Source organism: Lithobates pipiens, unplaced genomic scaffold, assembly GCF_037356315.1.
Source record: "Lithobates pipiens isolate NorthernLeopardFrog02 unplaced genomic scaffold, aLitPip1_a1.2 Scaffold_1, whole genome shotgun sequence".
Taxonomy (NCBI): domain Eukaryota; kingdom Metazoa; phylum Chordata; class Amphibia; order Anura; family Ranidae; genus Lithobates; species Lithobates pipiens.
Genome location: NW_027507685.1, coordinates 224,706,503 through 224,722,424, shown reverse-complemented (window position 1 = coordinate 224,722,424; position 15,922 = coordinate 224,706,503). Strand labels below are relative to the sequence as shown.

At 45.6% G+C, this 15,922-nt stretch overlaps 1 protein-coding gene across 2 annotated transcripts in view; it reads left to right on the top strand.

Moving 5' to 3' along the window:
* Positions 1-15,922, top strand: part of LOC143983706 (complement C4-like) — a 178,284-nt gene that overhangs the window by 140,496 nt on the left and 21,866 nt on the right. For both annotated transcript variants that reach the window (XM_077483720.1, XM_077483728.1), the window contains exons 34-39: positions 2,699-2,858; positions 5,418-5,508; positions 8,925-8,999; positions 9,544-9,646; positions 12,641-12,730; positions 15,607-15,693. In XM_077483720.1, coding sequence (XP_077339846.1) covers positions 2,699-2,858; positions 5,418-5,508; positions 8,925-8,999; positions 9,544-9,646; positions 12,641-12,730; positions 15,607-15,693 — 606 coding nt within the window. The remainder of the gene's footprint in view (positions 1-2,698; positions 2,859-5,417; positions 5,509-8,924; positions 9,000-9,543; positions 9,647-12,640; positions 12,731-15,606; positions 15,694-15,922) is intronic.

The following is a 15,922-nucleotide window of genomic DNA, read 5'->3' as shown; positions in this document are numbered from 1 at the left end:
CAGTACAGGTATCTGCACCCACTTCCGGGATAGCTCTCTGCGGAAAGGGGCGTAGATTACGCCCCTTTCCGCAAGTGCCCGCCCCTTTCCGCAAGTGCCCCGCTGCCTGCTGGGAAACACACAGATCCCAGAGGCAGCGGGGACCGTCCTTATTGCGCAGCGCGACTCGCGCATGCACAGTAGGGAACCGGGAAATGAAGCCGAAAGGCTCCATTTCCTGATTCCCATACCCAAGATGGCGGCGGCAGCACCCGACAGTCGATCTAGAGATCGGCTTCGGGTGCCGACATCGCGGGCGCGCTGGACAGGTAAGTGTCACTATTTTAAAAGTCAGCAGCTGCAGTATTTGTAGCTGCTGGCTTTAAAAAAAAAAAAAAAAAACGCAGAGTCCTGGCGGACTCCCGCTTTAACAATGGGGAACTGGTTTTGGATCACCCGATTGCTGCGATTGCCAGTGATTAGCTATCACAATGATCAGTCACTGTGTTTCTCCTCTTCGGTGGAGAAAAATGTATACATATCTTTTTATCCTTACTAGAGGAGAAAATTGTAAAGTGTATGTTAAAAAAAAAAAAATAGTTTAGGGTCAGGACTAATTAGATGACTACTGAGGGCAATTGGTTCCACTAGATTTTAGTTAGAGGTATCAGAGTAAAGGGGGCTGAATACAAATGCACGCCACACTTTTCAGACATTTATTTGTAAACAATTTTGAAAACCATTTATCATTTTCCTTCCACTTCACAATTATGCACCACTTTGTGTTGGTCGATCACATAAAAGCCCAATAAAATACATTTACCTTTTTGGTTGTAACATGACAAAATGTGGAAAATTTCAAGGGTTGTGAATACTTTTTTGAGGCACTGTATTTTGCAGTGAGTTCACATACAGTCTTTTTGAAGAATTCACAATTATGTTCTGTGTTCATCGATTCCCTCCCAGTCTAACGCCGCGTACACACAATAGGACTTTCTGGCAGACTTGGTCCGGCAGACCGGAATCCGTCGGACAATTCGATCGTGTGTGGGCTCCTTTTTCCCAAAAGTCCAACGGACCTAGAAATAAAACATGTTTCAAATCTATCCGGCGGACTGAAGTCCGATGGACTAAAAATCAGGAAATCCGTTCGTCTGTGTGCTGGTCCAACGGACCAGATACGACGCAAGGGCAGCTATTGGCTACTGGCTATTGAACTTCCTTGTTTAGTCCCATTTATGTCATCACGTTCAAAACGAACGGACTTTCGAATGGACTTAGTATGGTTTTGTGTGGCCAAGTCTGTTTTGTTCAGAATGTCAGTCGGACCTCCGCCGAAAGTCCGTCGGACCTAGTCCGCCGAAAAGTCTGGTCGTGTGTACGCGGCATAAGTCTTGGAGAACAGCCCTTGGGAAATTTGCTCTCTTAAAGCGGAGGTCCACCCTAAAATGGACCTCCGCTCATCTGATCCCTCCCCCCCTCCGGCGCCACAATCGGCACCTTTCAGGGGGGAGGGGGGTGCAGTTACCTGGATAATCCAGGTAACTGCACCCACTTCCGGGCTAGCTGTCTGCGGAACGAGCGTAGGTTACGCCCCCGTTCCGCAATGCCCCGCCCCCTTCAGCAAGTGCCCCGCTGCCTGCTGGGAAACACACAGCTCCCAGAGGCAGCGGGGACCGTCCGGATTGCGCCGCGCGGCTCGCGCATGCGCAGTAGGGAACCGGGAAATGAAGCCGAAAGGCTCCATTTCCTGATTCCCATACCCAAGATGGCGGCGGGACCCGGCAGCCGAGCGAGCGATCGGCTTCGGGTGCCGACATCGCGGGCGCGCTGGACAGGTAAGTGTCACTATTTAAAAGTCAGCAGCTGCAGTATTTGTAGCTGCTGGCTTTTAAAAAAAAAAAAAAAAAACGCGGAGTCCCGGTGGACTCCCGCTTTAAGGTTAAGTGTTTTCATATTTTCTGTATGTGTTTGTTGCTTACAGCTAATATTAAATTAAATCATGTTATGGTCACTACTACCCAGATGTTTTTTTATATGAACATTACTAATAAGCTCTGCATGGTTTGAGATTACCAGGTCCAGCAGAGCATCATTCCTAGTTGAGGCCTCAATAAACTGGACCATAAAATTGTCTTGTAATAGATTTACCAATTCTTGTCCTTTAACTGTCCCAGCAGTGCCATTACTCCAGTCAATTTCAACGTAGTTAAAATCCCCCATTATTATCACTGTCCCAGCCCTTGCAGCCCTTTCCATCTGTGCAAGGAGCTGAGTCTCCACCTCCTCATTAACAATGGGAGGTCTATAACAAACGCCAATGATAACCTTTGTAGTATGCATACTCATGTGCAGTTCCACCCATAATGCTTCAGACTCATCACACTCTCCATCAACTAGGTCCTCATTCACGCTCACTTTGAGATCAAGTCAAAGTCTGGGGGATATGTATGTGGTCTGCACTAATCAGACTGCATTTCCTGCTATTTTTTGTTTGACTAGAGTGTTCCTTTATGTCTAGCATGTACTTCTTCTATTCCTTACCCCATACTATATTGATAACAGGCCCATTTATCAATTTCCAATCATTATTGGTTATAGCATGCATGCCTGCCTAGCACAGTAGAAATATTCAGCAGACACCCAGTACTTACAACACAAGGGTGGTCCTAAATCTCATCTCTCTTTCTCCTACCTCTCTGTTTCAAACCCTTTTCAGAGCAATTGGACTACAATTATGAATATGACTATGAAGAAGATACGATGGCTGACGAACCCCTGAAGAACATTCACTGGCATGACCTGCGCAGCAGAGCAAGAAGAGAGGTCTCTCAGCCCAAGGAGAAGCAAGTGAAAGTGGTCTACTCAGTATGGTTGTGGTAAGGACAATGACACTGTTACAGGATGGAATATTAAAGGGAAACTATAAGCCTAGGGTCACATTGATGTGATTTGACATGTCAAATTGCATGCCAAACCAGCGGCTATTGCCGGCAATGGCACCGTCCGAATTGGTGCGACCCCGACTTTGTGGCGCCGCACTAATTCCCAAAAGTAGTTTCTGTACTACTTTTGGCAACTTCGGGCGCGATTTGTATAGACATCTGTGCAGGAACCGGTCTCTGAAATCGCTCCCAAAAGTTGGACTGACATGTGGGTATGAAATTGGGCGAGTTCAGCTGAACACACAGGATTTCAATTCTGCTGTTAGTGTGAACCTAGGCTAACAGTTTTAGATAATTTTTATTCTATTTATTTAGAAATGTATGGGTTTTAATACCAATGTTTTATAGCTGTTTTCACTATGTATATTACAAATAGAATCTTTGTTTTACAAGTAAAATTTTAGTACATGACAAGGGGATCCTGGAGCACTATAGGTTATCTAGGGTAGTGTTTCTCAACCTTTTAGGCCGCTTTCACACATGCAGACGGTATGTCCGTATTTCATCCATCCGTTTGCGGATGAAATACGGGCATACATTCATCCCTATGGGATAGCGGGTGTCTGCGGATGAACATCCGCAGATACCCGCTATTGTCCGCCTCCGCTATTGTCCGATTCTGCAGACGGAGGAAAATCCTATTTTTCTATCCGTCTGCAGAGCGGATCTGATGAACACGGACAGACGGTCCGTGCTCATCCGATCCCCATAGAGGAGAGCGGAGAGCTGACAGGGCGGTCCCTGCACAGTGTGCGGAGACCGCCCTGTCCGCCGCCAGCTCAGCTGGGACAATGGAGCGATCCCCGGTGAGCGAGCGGATCATCACAGGGAGGATCATTACTGATCCGCCCTGTGTGAAAGGGGCCTTATGGTGAAGTACCCCTGCAGGTCTAAAATATTTTTTGAAGTGGCCCTGTCTCAAGAGAGTAATTTATGTTGTTTGGGTGTCATAGTTTCTGTGTGTATGTAATGTCAGTATATGTTTGTTTTCCATATCATTGTATGTGTGCGTGCTGCGATGACAGATACACACACACACACACACACACACGCCGGTGCCCATCAGCTCAGCCTCACCAATGAAGCCTCACCAGTGCCCATCAATGCAGCCTTACCTGTGCCCATCAATACAGCCTTACCTGTGCCCATCAATGCAGCCTGATCTGTGCCCATCAGCTCAGCCTTACCTGTGCCCATCAGCGCAACCTCGCTAGTGCCCATCAATGCAGCCTTGCCAGCCACCAGTGCCCATCAGTGCAGCCTTGCCAGTCACCTGTGCCCATTAGTGCAGTCTTACCTGTGCCCATCAGCGCAGCCTCCCCAGTGCCCATCAATGCGGTCTTGCCAGTCACCATTGCCCATCAGTGCAGCCTTGGCAGTGCCCATCAGTGCAGCCTTGTCAGTTACCTGTGCCCATTAATGTAGCCTTGCGAGTGCCCATCAGTGCAGCCTCGCCAGTCGTCTTGCCCATCAGCACCACCATAAGGAGAGGAGAGCCACCACCTGCTGGTTTACACTGAGCGCGGATCTTCCGCTGCAGTGTCTCCTTCCTTCTGGACCCCCGGCTCTTATGATGGATGTCTCGCGTCCCAGTATTGGACCAGTGTGACGTCCATCATATGAGCCGGAGGCGGCACTTTTATTTCACTGGGCTGCACTGGTGTTCTGCCAAGGGCGAGTTGGCGTTCTCGGCAGAACACACTGAGTAGTCAGCCCCTCTCTCCTAACGTCACTGGTGGCGCCGGCTCTAGGCGGCATACCCCCTGCCCTTGATGCATGTACCCCCAGGGGTACACGTACCATGGGTTGAGAACCAATGATCTAGGGAGACAGCACTGCAGAAGCTGATTAAAACCTCTGACAGTGCTGTACCTGGGCAGGGAGAGGATTCATTGGTCTGACTCTGCATTTGTTTGTGCCTAAAACCTTGTAGTAAAATCTAACATTACATCCATCTCCCACACCGTGGATGATTAGTTAACCAGGGACTTATCCTCCCCTCTTTTGGGGAACAATTTTTCAAACAGATCCTCAGAGCACACAAGTAGAAAGTGACAAAGTAAGCAGGCTGATCAGGTGCAGACAAACCGATTCCTAACAGAGTCCAGGTTTCAGACAGGTAGACAGGGCACAGACTGAGCTTTAACAGACGAAAGCTCCAATCCATCACATTAGTAATCCAGCACATGAACAGTTTAACAGAAGCCAGAGTCAGAAATGCCATGCTGGGCATTAACGGACAGACAAACCAGGTAGTTGAGCAAAAGCTAATTACTCAGCAGTCTATTTAAACACTCTTGATTAGAGTAAGTGTGCACTACAGTGTTATACAAGCTGCAATACTGAGGGACAACTTGTAGGTTGTACAGGCTCAATGCTGATCCTATCTATCCATTCACAATTAAAAAAAAAAGTTTTGGCTGGAGTTAGGTTTTAAATAGAAACAAACCTCAATGCATCACTGTTTCCCTCCTTATGTTTCCTCTTTTTCAGGAGAAAAGCCAAGGATCGTGCCACTGGAATGGCTATTGTTGACATCACCATGCTAAGTGGCTTTGAACCCAGCATACAGGATCTGAACAAGGTATGCAGTACCAAATCTAACCAGGACTATTGAACATGTCGGAGTGGATCCCTCCACCAAGCCACAGGAAAACTTTATCCTCAGTTGGTAACCCCAAGGGCTCCAGAGCAATCTTTGTGGCTTTTGTGATTGCCCTTACAAAACCGAAATTTTGTTAAAAATACTCTATTTAAAGTTGTTGTAAACCCTTAAAACACACTTTGACCTACAGGTAAGCCTAGATTAAGGCTTACCTGTAGGTCCAAGAATTATCTCCTAAACCTACACGTTTAGGAGATATTTGCCGAAAGACAGGCTCCGCTGTCTACGGCGCATGCGCCGTAGACAGCTGCATGTAGGCGCACTGAGCGCGGCACCGTCAAAGGCGAATATTCCGCGCGTGGCGGCTCCCATGCGCATGACAGCGGCGGAGCAGCGAGACCCACCGAGAAGATGGATGCGCCGGACTACAGGGGACAGCGGTGACATTGCTGGCTCCTGTGTCAGGTAAGTGACACATAATGGACTACTATGTGATGCATAGTAATCCATTATGCTTTACCTTTGCAGGGAATGAAAGAGGAAGTAAACCCATCACGGTTTACTTCCTCTTTAATTTAAACAAAAAAAATAATGGACTGTATATATGATTACAAGTCATTGCTACATCTCCAGAGTTTCTATTATATACTTCAAGTAATAGCAAAGGTAACACATTTTATGTACAGCTTTGATAAACCATACAGAAGGTATTCGGTTTGCCGGATGAGGTCCATGACTTCAGTATACAATCCACCTAGGAAAACAGTGAGAAGAGCGGATTCTGCTACAGACTGTACAGATTTGATTATTAGATTCTTCCTGGTAACTGTCTATATATGCCCAGCGTGAGGCCTGTCATTGGAGATACTGTAGAAGACACGGAGGCTGCCATTGCTGAGCTCTTTTTTAGTTTGCCTGGCTGTGACGTTGACCCGTCTGTCTGTGATCTGGAACAAGCATAACATATGAAAAGTCAGAATGAATTGATAATTGCATACTCGTTCCGGGTCAGCAGCTCAAAGTATAGAAGCAAGTAGGTGAAGCATGACATGTAGAAAGCTATTATCTCCAGAAGATAGGTCAGCGGTTGTGGTCTGTTTCCATTATGACAACTTTCCTTTAACACATGACTGCTGAGGCGCAATGGGCCCGGTACAAATTAAATGTAACATAATGTATAGAAACCTTTACCCTTGCCCCTTCACCCCATTAAATCAACACACTTACAACCATTAGGCTGGAAAGGGCAAGGCCACAGCTTTATTAAAAATCCATCAAATAACATGTTAATACTTTAAACCAGTGCCAATCACAGTTGTACAGTTGTGGCAATTCCAAAGGAGGGGGCCTGTCCTTACCATAAGTGCTGGACAGACCGCCTACCTCCGATTTCTGTCAAGGGCATAGCCCATTACAGCCACTTTTATGCTGGCAAGGTCAAGAAACCGCAGCAAGCTGTGACATACCATAGAAAAAAGGGGCGGGAGGGTGGGCAGCCAACCACGTTCCTCGAAACACCCAGAATTCCCTGAGAACAAAACATTTCTGAGCTCAGGCCCAGCCCATCCCCCATAACCACCAATCCCTGGTAAACACTCAGCCACCTTGTCTTGTCTCTGGCCATGCTCCCATCAGTCAAGGCTCTCTTTCCCTGGGGGATGTGGGTTAAGAGGCCCTCATTGCCAGGCATTCCAACTGTGCCAACTGTGAAGAGGTGTCCACCAGAAGTCTGTTGATTATCACTCTCTACCATCATGCAGCTGATTTGCTAACTCCTGAACAATCACATCACCAATTTAGTATTCCCTGCACATTCTTTGGTATCCAGTACCATTACACCACCGATTTGGTATACCCTGCACTATCACAATGCTGATTTGATATCCCTGCTTTTCCTTGAGAAAGACGGGGCCATGCCCTGCCGAAACGTTGACATTGATTAAATTACACAGGAAAATTCCTCCTGTTGTAAGTCCCGTTGAGTGCACCTTCTACCTGATTCATATCATGTACTTTTTCATAGATTGCACCAGACAGTCTAATATCCCTACAAGTGTGTGCAGTGGCCCACCTCTATACCCCCTTCACATCCCTTGGTATCCTGTACCATCACACTGCCGATTTGATATCCCCGCACCATCACACCACTGATTTGGTATTCCATGGACATTCTCTAGTATCCTGTCAGATCAGACAACCAATTTAGTATTCCCCACACATCCTTCGGTATCCTGAACCATCACACTACCAATTTTGTATCCCTTAAACCATCACATCACTGATTTGATATCCCCTTCACATCCTTTGTTATCCTATACCATAACAGCATTGATTCTATATCCTCAGCACAGCCTTTACTATCCTGTACCATCACACTGCTGATTTATTATCCTCTGCACCATCGCACCATTGTTCTGGTATTCCATACACATCTTTTAGTATCCTGTACCATCACACCACTGATTTGAGATCCCCTGTACCATCACACCACCAGTTTAGTATTGCCTCCACCACCGATTTGATATCTCCTGCACGTCATTTGGCACCCTGTAGCATAACTCTGCCAATATGGTAAACCCGGCACATTGTTTAGTAGACTGTACATATCCCCTGCACCATCACACCACTGATTTTGTATCTCCTGCACCATCACACCACTGATTTTGTATCTCCTGCACCATCACACCACTGATTTAGTATTCCCTGTACATCCTTTAGTATTCTGTACCATCTGTTGCCACCCTGTAGCATACCACTACCAATGTTGGTATCCCCGGCACATCCTTTAGAATACTGTATATCATACAGATGATTTGATATCCCATGCACCATCATAACACTGATTTTGTATCTCCTGCACCATCACACGGCTGATTTGGTATCCCCTGCACCCATCACACCCACTGAAGACTTCACAATCTCTCTGCAATATCCTTAGGTTTTCAACCTACCTGCCATTGTGTCTAAAAATATACAAAATCTGCAAGAAAAAGGCCCAATATAGAATTTTGTGCTGTAAACTATTGTTTGCTGAAATGTAAATTTGGGGGTGATAAGGGAGGGGGCCTATCACTGCAATACTGCGTATATATATATATATATATATATATATATATATATATATAAAGCAAATAAAAAAAAATTATGTGTGAGTTTGGTTGCAAACCGCTGAGTGCAACCAATACAGAGATGCCAGTAACCCTGTTGGCAGACACGGGAAAGAGTTGGAATGGACATATGACACATCCACCCCCTTCCCTATGGATTGGGCCTGGTGTTCATCCCATTATGTATTACCTGTGTCATGCCTTGTCTCTCCATGTATCTGACTTTGTTTCATTTTGCCCCAAGTATCCATATACATCTATCACACACACTCTGTTCTGTACCCACAGCTGAAGGAAGGAGCGGAGAGATACATCAGCCATTATGAGATCTATGGGGGAAGACTTCTCATGTACTTTGATCAGGTTAGTATGGCGAGGAGAAGTATTAAAACTGTTGCCTTCCCTTCAGTTGTGCACAGTTGTGCAGGCTCTTCTAATGTACTGAAATTGTTCACCATAATTTCACTGCACATTGTGAGCTTCTCACAGTGTGCATTAGAAGCTGCAGCTTCTAATGCAGAGCCAGCCTACTGCTTGCATCTGGGCTAAAGCTAAACATTTAAGGCTTTATCTTCTCTCATTCAACCTGCATAATTGTTTGTACCAAAGTCTTTGAACCAGTGGTTCAAACACTGAGCCTTTTTTACAGGGGAGGTCAGTATGCATGGCCTATTTTCTCAGGACAGTTTTTTCTTTAATAAGTTGAATAATAAGAACTGTCCCTACTGAGCGATCAACTTGTCCCTTTTGTTGTATTAAGGACTAATTAAAAATATGAACCTGATTGGATGTTATGAGCTCTACAGACATTGACACTGATAATTTTTGATCTCAAAGTGCGATACTTTTTACTTGCTCATTACCTTGAATTAAATGGACATTCATTTCTCCTGTCTCCTTGCTAAAGGTCACCAGCGATCGGGAACATGTGACATTTGAGGCATATCAGACAGTGAAGGTGTCCCCCCTGCAGCCCGCCTCTGCCATCTTGTATGACTTTTACGAGCCAGGTAACATGTTTGATCTTTTTACCAGTACCTATACACAATAGGCCAGGGGTCTCCAAACTTCCTAAACAACGGGGCCAGTCTTCTGTGTTTCAGACTTTAGGAGGGCCGGACTGTGGCCAATAGGAGTAGAAAATGCTCAGGCCTGGTGGTCAGTGGGATTTTAAAAATGTGGTCAGTAGGAGGTGGAATAATGTCCCATCATTGGTATTAGTGGCAGGAACAGTGCACCATTGTTGGTGTCAGTGGGAGGAATAGTGCCCCATCGTTGGTGTCAGTGGGAGGAATAGTGCCCCATCGTTGGTGTCAGTGAAAGCAATAGTGCCTCATCATTGGTGTCAGTAGAAGGCCTCAAGGGCCGCACAAAGGCAAGCAAGTTGCCACAGTTTGGAGATCACTGATATAGGCCATAGGTCATCAAGATGTCTCTCCTTCCTTATCATATACAGTACATAGACACAATAACAAGGTTCATTTGTACTTAAAGCGGGAGTACGCCGGGACGCCGCTTTTTTTTTTTTTTAAAAGTCAGCAGCTACAAATACTGCAGCTGCTGACTTTTAAAATAGTGACACTTACCTGTCCAGCGCGCCCGCGATGTCGGCACCCGAAGCCGATCTCTAGATCATCACTTGGGTCCTGCCGCCGCCATCTTGGGTATGGGAATCAGGAATTGGAGCCTTTCGGCTTCATTTCCCGGTTCCCTACTGCGCATGCGCGAGTAGCGCTGCGCAATGAGGACGGTCCCCGCTGCCTCTGGGATCTGTGTGTTTCCCAGCAGGCAGCGGGGCACTTGCGGAAGGGGGCGGGCACTTGCGGAAAGGGGCGTAATCTACTTTTGGCTAATCATCCACAGTCCTCCAAGACTGACTCCATCCATCTTAGACTGCTCTCTCCCAGTCCTCTCAGGCTGTCTCTCAGTCCTCCCTGACTGTTTCATTAACCAGCCCTCCAAGTTATTGTCTCCATGGAGATCTCCCAGACATGCTCACTGGCTCCTGCTGTCCTCAAACTTGCTCCCGTGCCACTGGACAGGATTCCTCCTTGGGATATCAGAGGATCCCTCCTACCCCCGAGCTCCCAGGCCCGAGGTCACCCCCCAGACTAGGGGGGTACCCTCAAGGACCCACCGACAACCTCCTAGCACTCCATCTCCAACTTTCACCCAAACTCTCCTGCCCTGCTGAGCTGACCCTGAGTATTTGAGGGGGCCTGCCCCCTGCCAACTCATCTGTTGGGGATTGGTCAGAGCCCTTAAGAATACTCCAGGCAGCTTCTCCTAACCTTCCTCCCATTCTTCTAGAAGTTTCTCAGAGTCCCAGAAGTAGGGGGATGGTACCAGAGATGTTGCCTTCTGAGTCATACCAGCCTTCCTGGATCACTTACCCAACCCAGATTCAAACACAGGCTTGGCTGCCAGCCAAGCCAAAACATATTACCTACACTAACAAAAATCCTAACATTACCTACTCTAGCACCCTAGAGGTTGCTACATTGTCAATGGGAGAAAAGCAAGTAAATGGACACATTCTGGGGACCAATGGTCTAGTCCTCAGGCTGCGCCATCTCCAGTCTCACCATGAGAGCCAACGTCAACAACTTTTGTGCTTGTGCTGATGATAATAGTCTGAGCTGCTTCTGACCTCCTTCTGACCTGCACTTAACCTGCTTCAGGAAGGATTTGTATTCTCTTAGGCTCGGTTCACACTACCGAGACTTGAAAGTCACATGACTTGCGGTGGACTTTGCCTAGCGACTTCCTGGCAATTTTGAGTACTACTTTGACGCGACTTTAGAAGTGACTTTCGGGAATGCCTGGGTAATTTTCTTCTAATGTAGGATTCAAATCGCATCAATATAGATGAAGATCCGACTTGAAGGCGACTTCTATTAAAGTCTATGGGCAAAAGTCAGATAGATGTTGGTGTAGGGCAGTTATTAAGGTATAGGGATGCATTTTTACCACTTGAGTGTTAAAGAAATAAAAAAGGTTTATTACAAAATTTGTGCAAATGAGAAATTTTGCATAAGTAATGGTTATGTAGGCCATGGAAAATTCATTAACAAAATATAAACTTGTGGATTTGCAGCATGTAGATGGCTTTAGTGATCAAACGAAAAAATATATTTTGGTTGGATAGGGTGCGGACGGAAAATGTCCGATCGGACCGTGTTGTCGGATAATCCGACCGTGTGTGAGCTCCATCTGACTGTTTCCATCGGAATATGCGACGGACAAAGTTTTAGAGCTGGGCTATAAAACTTTCCGACAACATGATCCGATCGGACTTTGTCCGATTGTGTGTAGAGAATTCCGATTGGACAAAGTGCCACGCATGCTCAGATCAAATTCCTAGACCAAAGCTATTGGCTACTAGTGTGAACGTAGTCCCGTCGTAACGAAATAACGTCATCACGTTACGTACGATCGGATATTCTGACAACTTTGTCCGACCGTGTGTATGCAACACAAGTTTTGGACAAAATCCGTTGGACAAAATCCGACAGATTTTGTTGTTGCAATGTCCGACCGTGTGTACGAGGGCTTAGATAAGTTCCCACTGACACCATTGATCTTTTTAGCTATCTGTAAGGAGGTCATTTTTACCAATGACCACAAGTGTAAGGACCATTCTTCCCACTGACCATCACACTAATGTATCATGAGTTGTAAATGTCTAATTTTTAGCAGGGGTTCCTCGAGACCGAAGAACTAATTCAAGGGTTCCTCTGTGTTGAAAAGGTTGAGAAAGGCTGAGTTAGACTATTGATGGTGTGATAATGTTTGGTACTGGCATGGGGGCAAGGGGTGTCTATCTTAGGGTACTAAGGCACCTCTTCCTCCGTCGAAGATACCGATGGTCCATGTACAATTTGCAGTCATGTACAATTACTAGTTACTGCCTTCTGGTTCAACCATACTTGCTGAACTACACAACATATCATCTCCGAAGTAAGTTCTGTAGAATAACCATTGGATGATCTTTTCTCTGGTAGGCATCAAATGCAGAGTGTTCTACAGCGCCCCCTCCAGGACCACCTTCATTTCAACGCTGTGCACAGAAGATGTGTGTCAGTGTGCAGAAGGTAAGAAAAGATTTGTAGCATATCACCTGCTTGCAAATTATTCAGTAATAGAGGGTTTGATTTACTAAAAGAGTAGAGCATGTTCACGGTGCAAAGTGAATTTTCACTAAACTTAGTGAATGATGTCAATTTAAAGTGTAATTCCACTTTTGTTACAAAACCTTTTAGCAGATTCCTACCTTTTTTATGTTCTGAAGTAAAAACTGTTTGTTCCACAGTACCTTTGCAAGACTTATTCCTGCATGGGGGGGGTCTGGTTCATTATGACATTCTCAGTGTTCTTATAAGGCAAGTTGCAGTGTCTGCATCCCTTTCGAAGTAATTCATCCTTATGGAGCATCCCACCAAAAAGGAAATTCCTATTGCAGAGGATGCCTAAAATTTGACTTCTGAGTGCAAACATCTGAGAAAATCACACAAGCAGAAAATTACTTTTCTGGGGGGTGTTCTATATACTAACTGACCGTTTTATAAACTTTGCAAAAAGAAAATGTCCAATTATGTGCAAGAGAACTTTAAAAAAATAAGATTCTTGAACATAATTAAAGTCAGCACAGCTTCACCTAATTCACTAAAGTACACGAAAAGTGACAGTGTCTCTGTAAGGCCTCTTTCATAAAGGCGGGTGGGAGGTGGTAAAAGCAGGTGGCTGAACCTTGGTTTTACCACTGTGCCACCCCCCCCCCCCCCCCCCCACCTAAATTGTAATATACAGCCAGAGTAGACTGTTCAAATTTAGGGCTGGTTCACACCACAAAAACACACTACAGATCCGTTCTGGATGTGACTCGGCCTGCGCATTTTAACTCATTTTTGTCACGTACCTGTGAGTTTTTGATGCATTTCCAGATGCATTCCAGATAATTTTTTTCTTCTTTTTTGCTGTTTTTTTTTTTTTTTTTTTTACTGTATTGGGGTCTGGTGCGTTTTTGATGCGTTCTAGTACATTACAGTGTGTTTTTTGATGCGTTTTACCACGTTCCAGTACAGTCCAGTGCGGAAAAAATGCAGCATGTTCTACTTTTTTTTTTCCCTGGAACTGGAACTGACCGCATTGGTGTGAACTATGCCATTGGAAACAATATGACCTATTTTTCATGCGTTTTATGGTGCAGAAAAAAAACGCACTGGACTGCTTGTGGTGTGAACTGGCCCTTAAAGGAGTTGTGAACCCTCAAGGTTTTTCACATTAAAGAGGAGGGCCACCTGCAGCTAGCTATTCCCGGAAGTGGGTGCAGATACCTGGATTATCCAGGTATCTGTACCCCCCTCCCCCCTGAAAGGTGCTAATTGTGGCACCGGAGGGGGGAGGAATCCGATGAGCGGAAGTTCCACTTTAGGGAAAAATAGATTTATAGATAATTCTGAAAATCACCTAAAGTCATTTTGGTTATTGTACATTAAGACGTTATCATCTAAGTGTCCATTGAATTTTAAAAAAAAATTTAATTATGGAGAATAATCAGCAAATGATGCACTATATTGTCAAAAGTATTGGGACACCTGCCTTTACAGCACATGAACTTTAACGTGGCGTTTCCCCCAAAAAATAAAAAAATCTTAACTGTACAGTAAATCAACCCAAAAAAATGTATTAGATAAAAAAAAAATGTAACTTACCATTTTTCCCCTGTTGCTATGCGGTCCCACGAAATCTGCCTCTTCCAGTGCCTGGGCTAAAGACTTCACTTCCCTCGGCGCCTTCTGGGAGATGTGTGCCACCATTTCCCAGGAGGCAGTGGGCAGTGCCGAGGGCTAGAATCTTATCTCCGTTGCCATCACAGCGGGGCAGGACTTCCGATGACACCGCACGTTGTGATGGCAACCTGAGCTGTTGACAGCGCTCGGATTTAAGCTTACTGCGCATGCACGAGATCGGCGGTACTACGGGCGGTGCATGCTGGTCTATCAAAACCCTGGAAGAGGAGGCCTGTGGGCTTCACATGCCCACAGGCAAGATGAGAACTGTCAGTCTAAACATTTTAAAGTTTATTTTATTGGCGAAAACGGAGATCCTAATGAAAGAAAAACTGAACAAGTGAGTTACATATTGTAATCACCTCTTCTTTGTCATTTCCCCCCCCCCCCCAAAAAAACAAAATCGTTTAAGACAGTGGAACCCCGCTTCAAAAGCAATTTATGGGGGGTTTTTTTGACTCGTACTTAAATAGGTGGATGCAGCACCAGTCTGATTGTGCATCTGTCCCCCGACTCCAACACTGAGAACCGAGCAATCTAACACCGTTGATCGCTCGGTTCTCACAGCTCTGTGTGCAGAGAGCTGCTGACTGTCAGTCACCGGCTCTCTGCTCTGTACCCTCCTTGATCATTGAAGCGCTGGGCTGTGGAGGGGGTGGGAGCGGCCAGCTCAGGTTTTTCAGCGGCTTGCCGAGAGGCTGAACCGGGTGCCAGTCCAGGCATGTTGGCAGATCTCGACTCCATGGTCGTGATGCTGCCTGAGCCTGGATGGGCTCTGTGGCATCAGCAGAGAGTGGACTTCAGCCCGCTCTCTGCTGAAAACAGGTCACAGGAATGCAAAATGAACTGCACTCCTGTGATCCATAGGAGAAGTTCAGCCAAACGAGCTAAGACTGGACTTCTCCTTTAATGGCATCCCAGTCTTAGTCCATAGGGTTCAATATTGAGTTGGCCCACCCTTTGCAGCTATAACAGCTTCAACTCTTCTGGGAAGGCCGTCCACAAGGTTTAGGAGTGTGTCTATGGGAATGTTTGACCATTTTTTCAGAAGCACATTTGTGAGGGAAGGTACTGATGTTGGACGAGAAGGCCTGGCTCGCACTCTCCACTCTAATTCACCCCAAACATATATATTTATATTTATTTGTACAGGATCTGACATCTTAATTGTCTTACAGGTCCTTGCCCCATATTAAGGAGGACCCTGTCTACAGAAAAGAATGATCGTCAAGATTTTGCTTGTTACGCCCCACGTGTGAAGTATGGTGAGTTATCGGGAACAAAATGCTGGGGAGACATTTTTTGCATTCCTGTAGACAAATAATAATGTGCAGCTTGACTTGATGAATATGGCGGAATTGTTATTAAAGGGAACATTTTTTTTCAGTTTGAAATACATCTGCTGGTCAAGTGGCTGGGCTGATAGCATTTTTATTGAAAAGGAAATATAAACATATCAAACATATCAAGGTTTTATGGAAGTTCTGTACATGT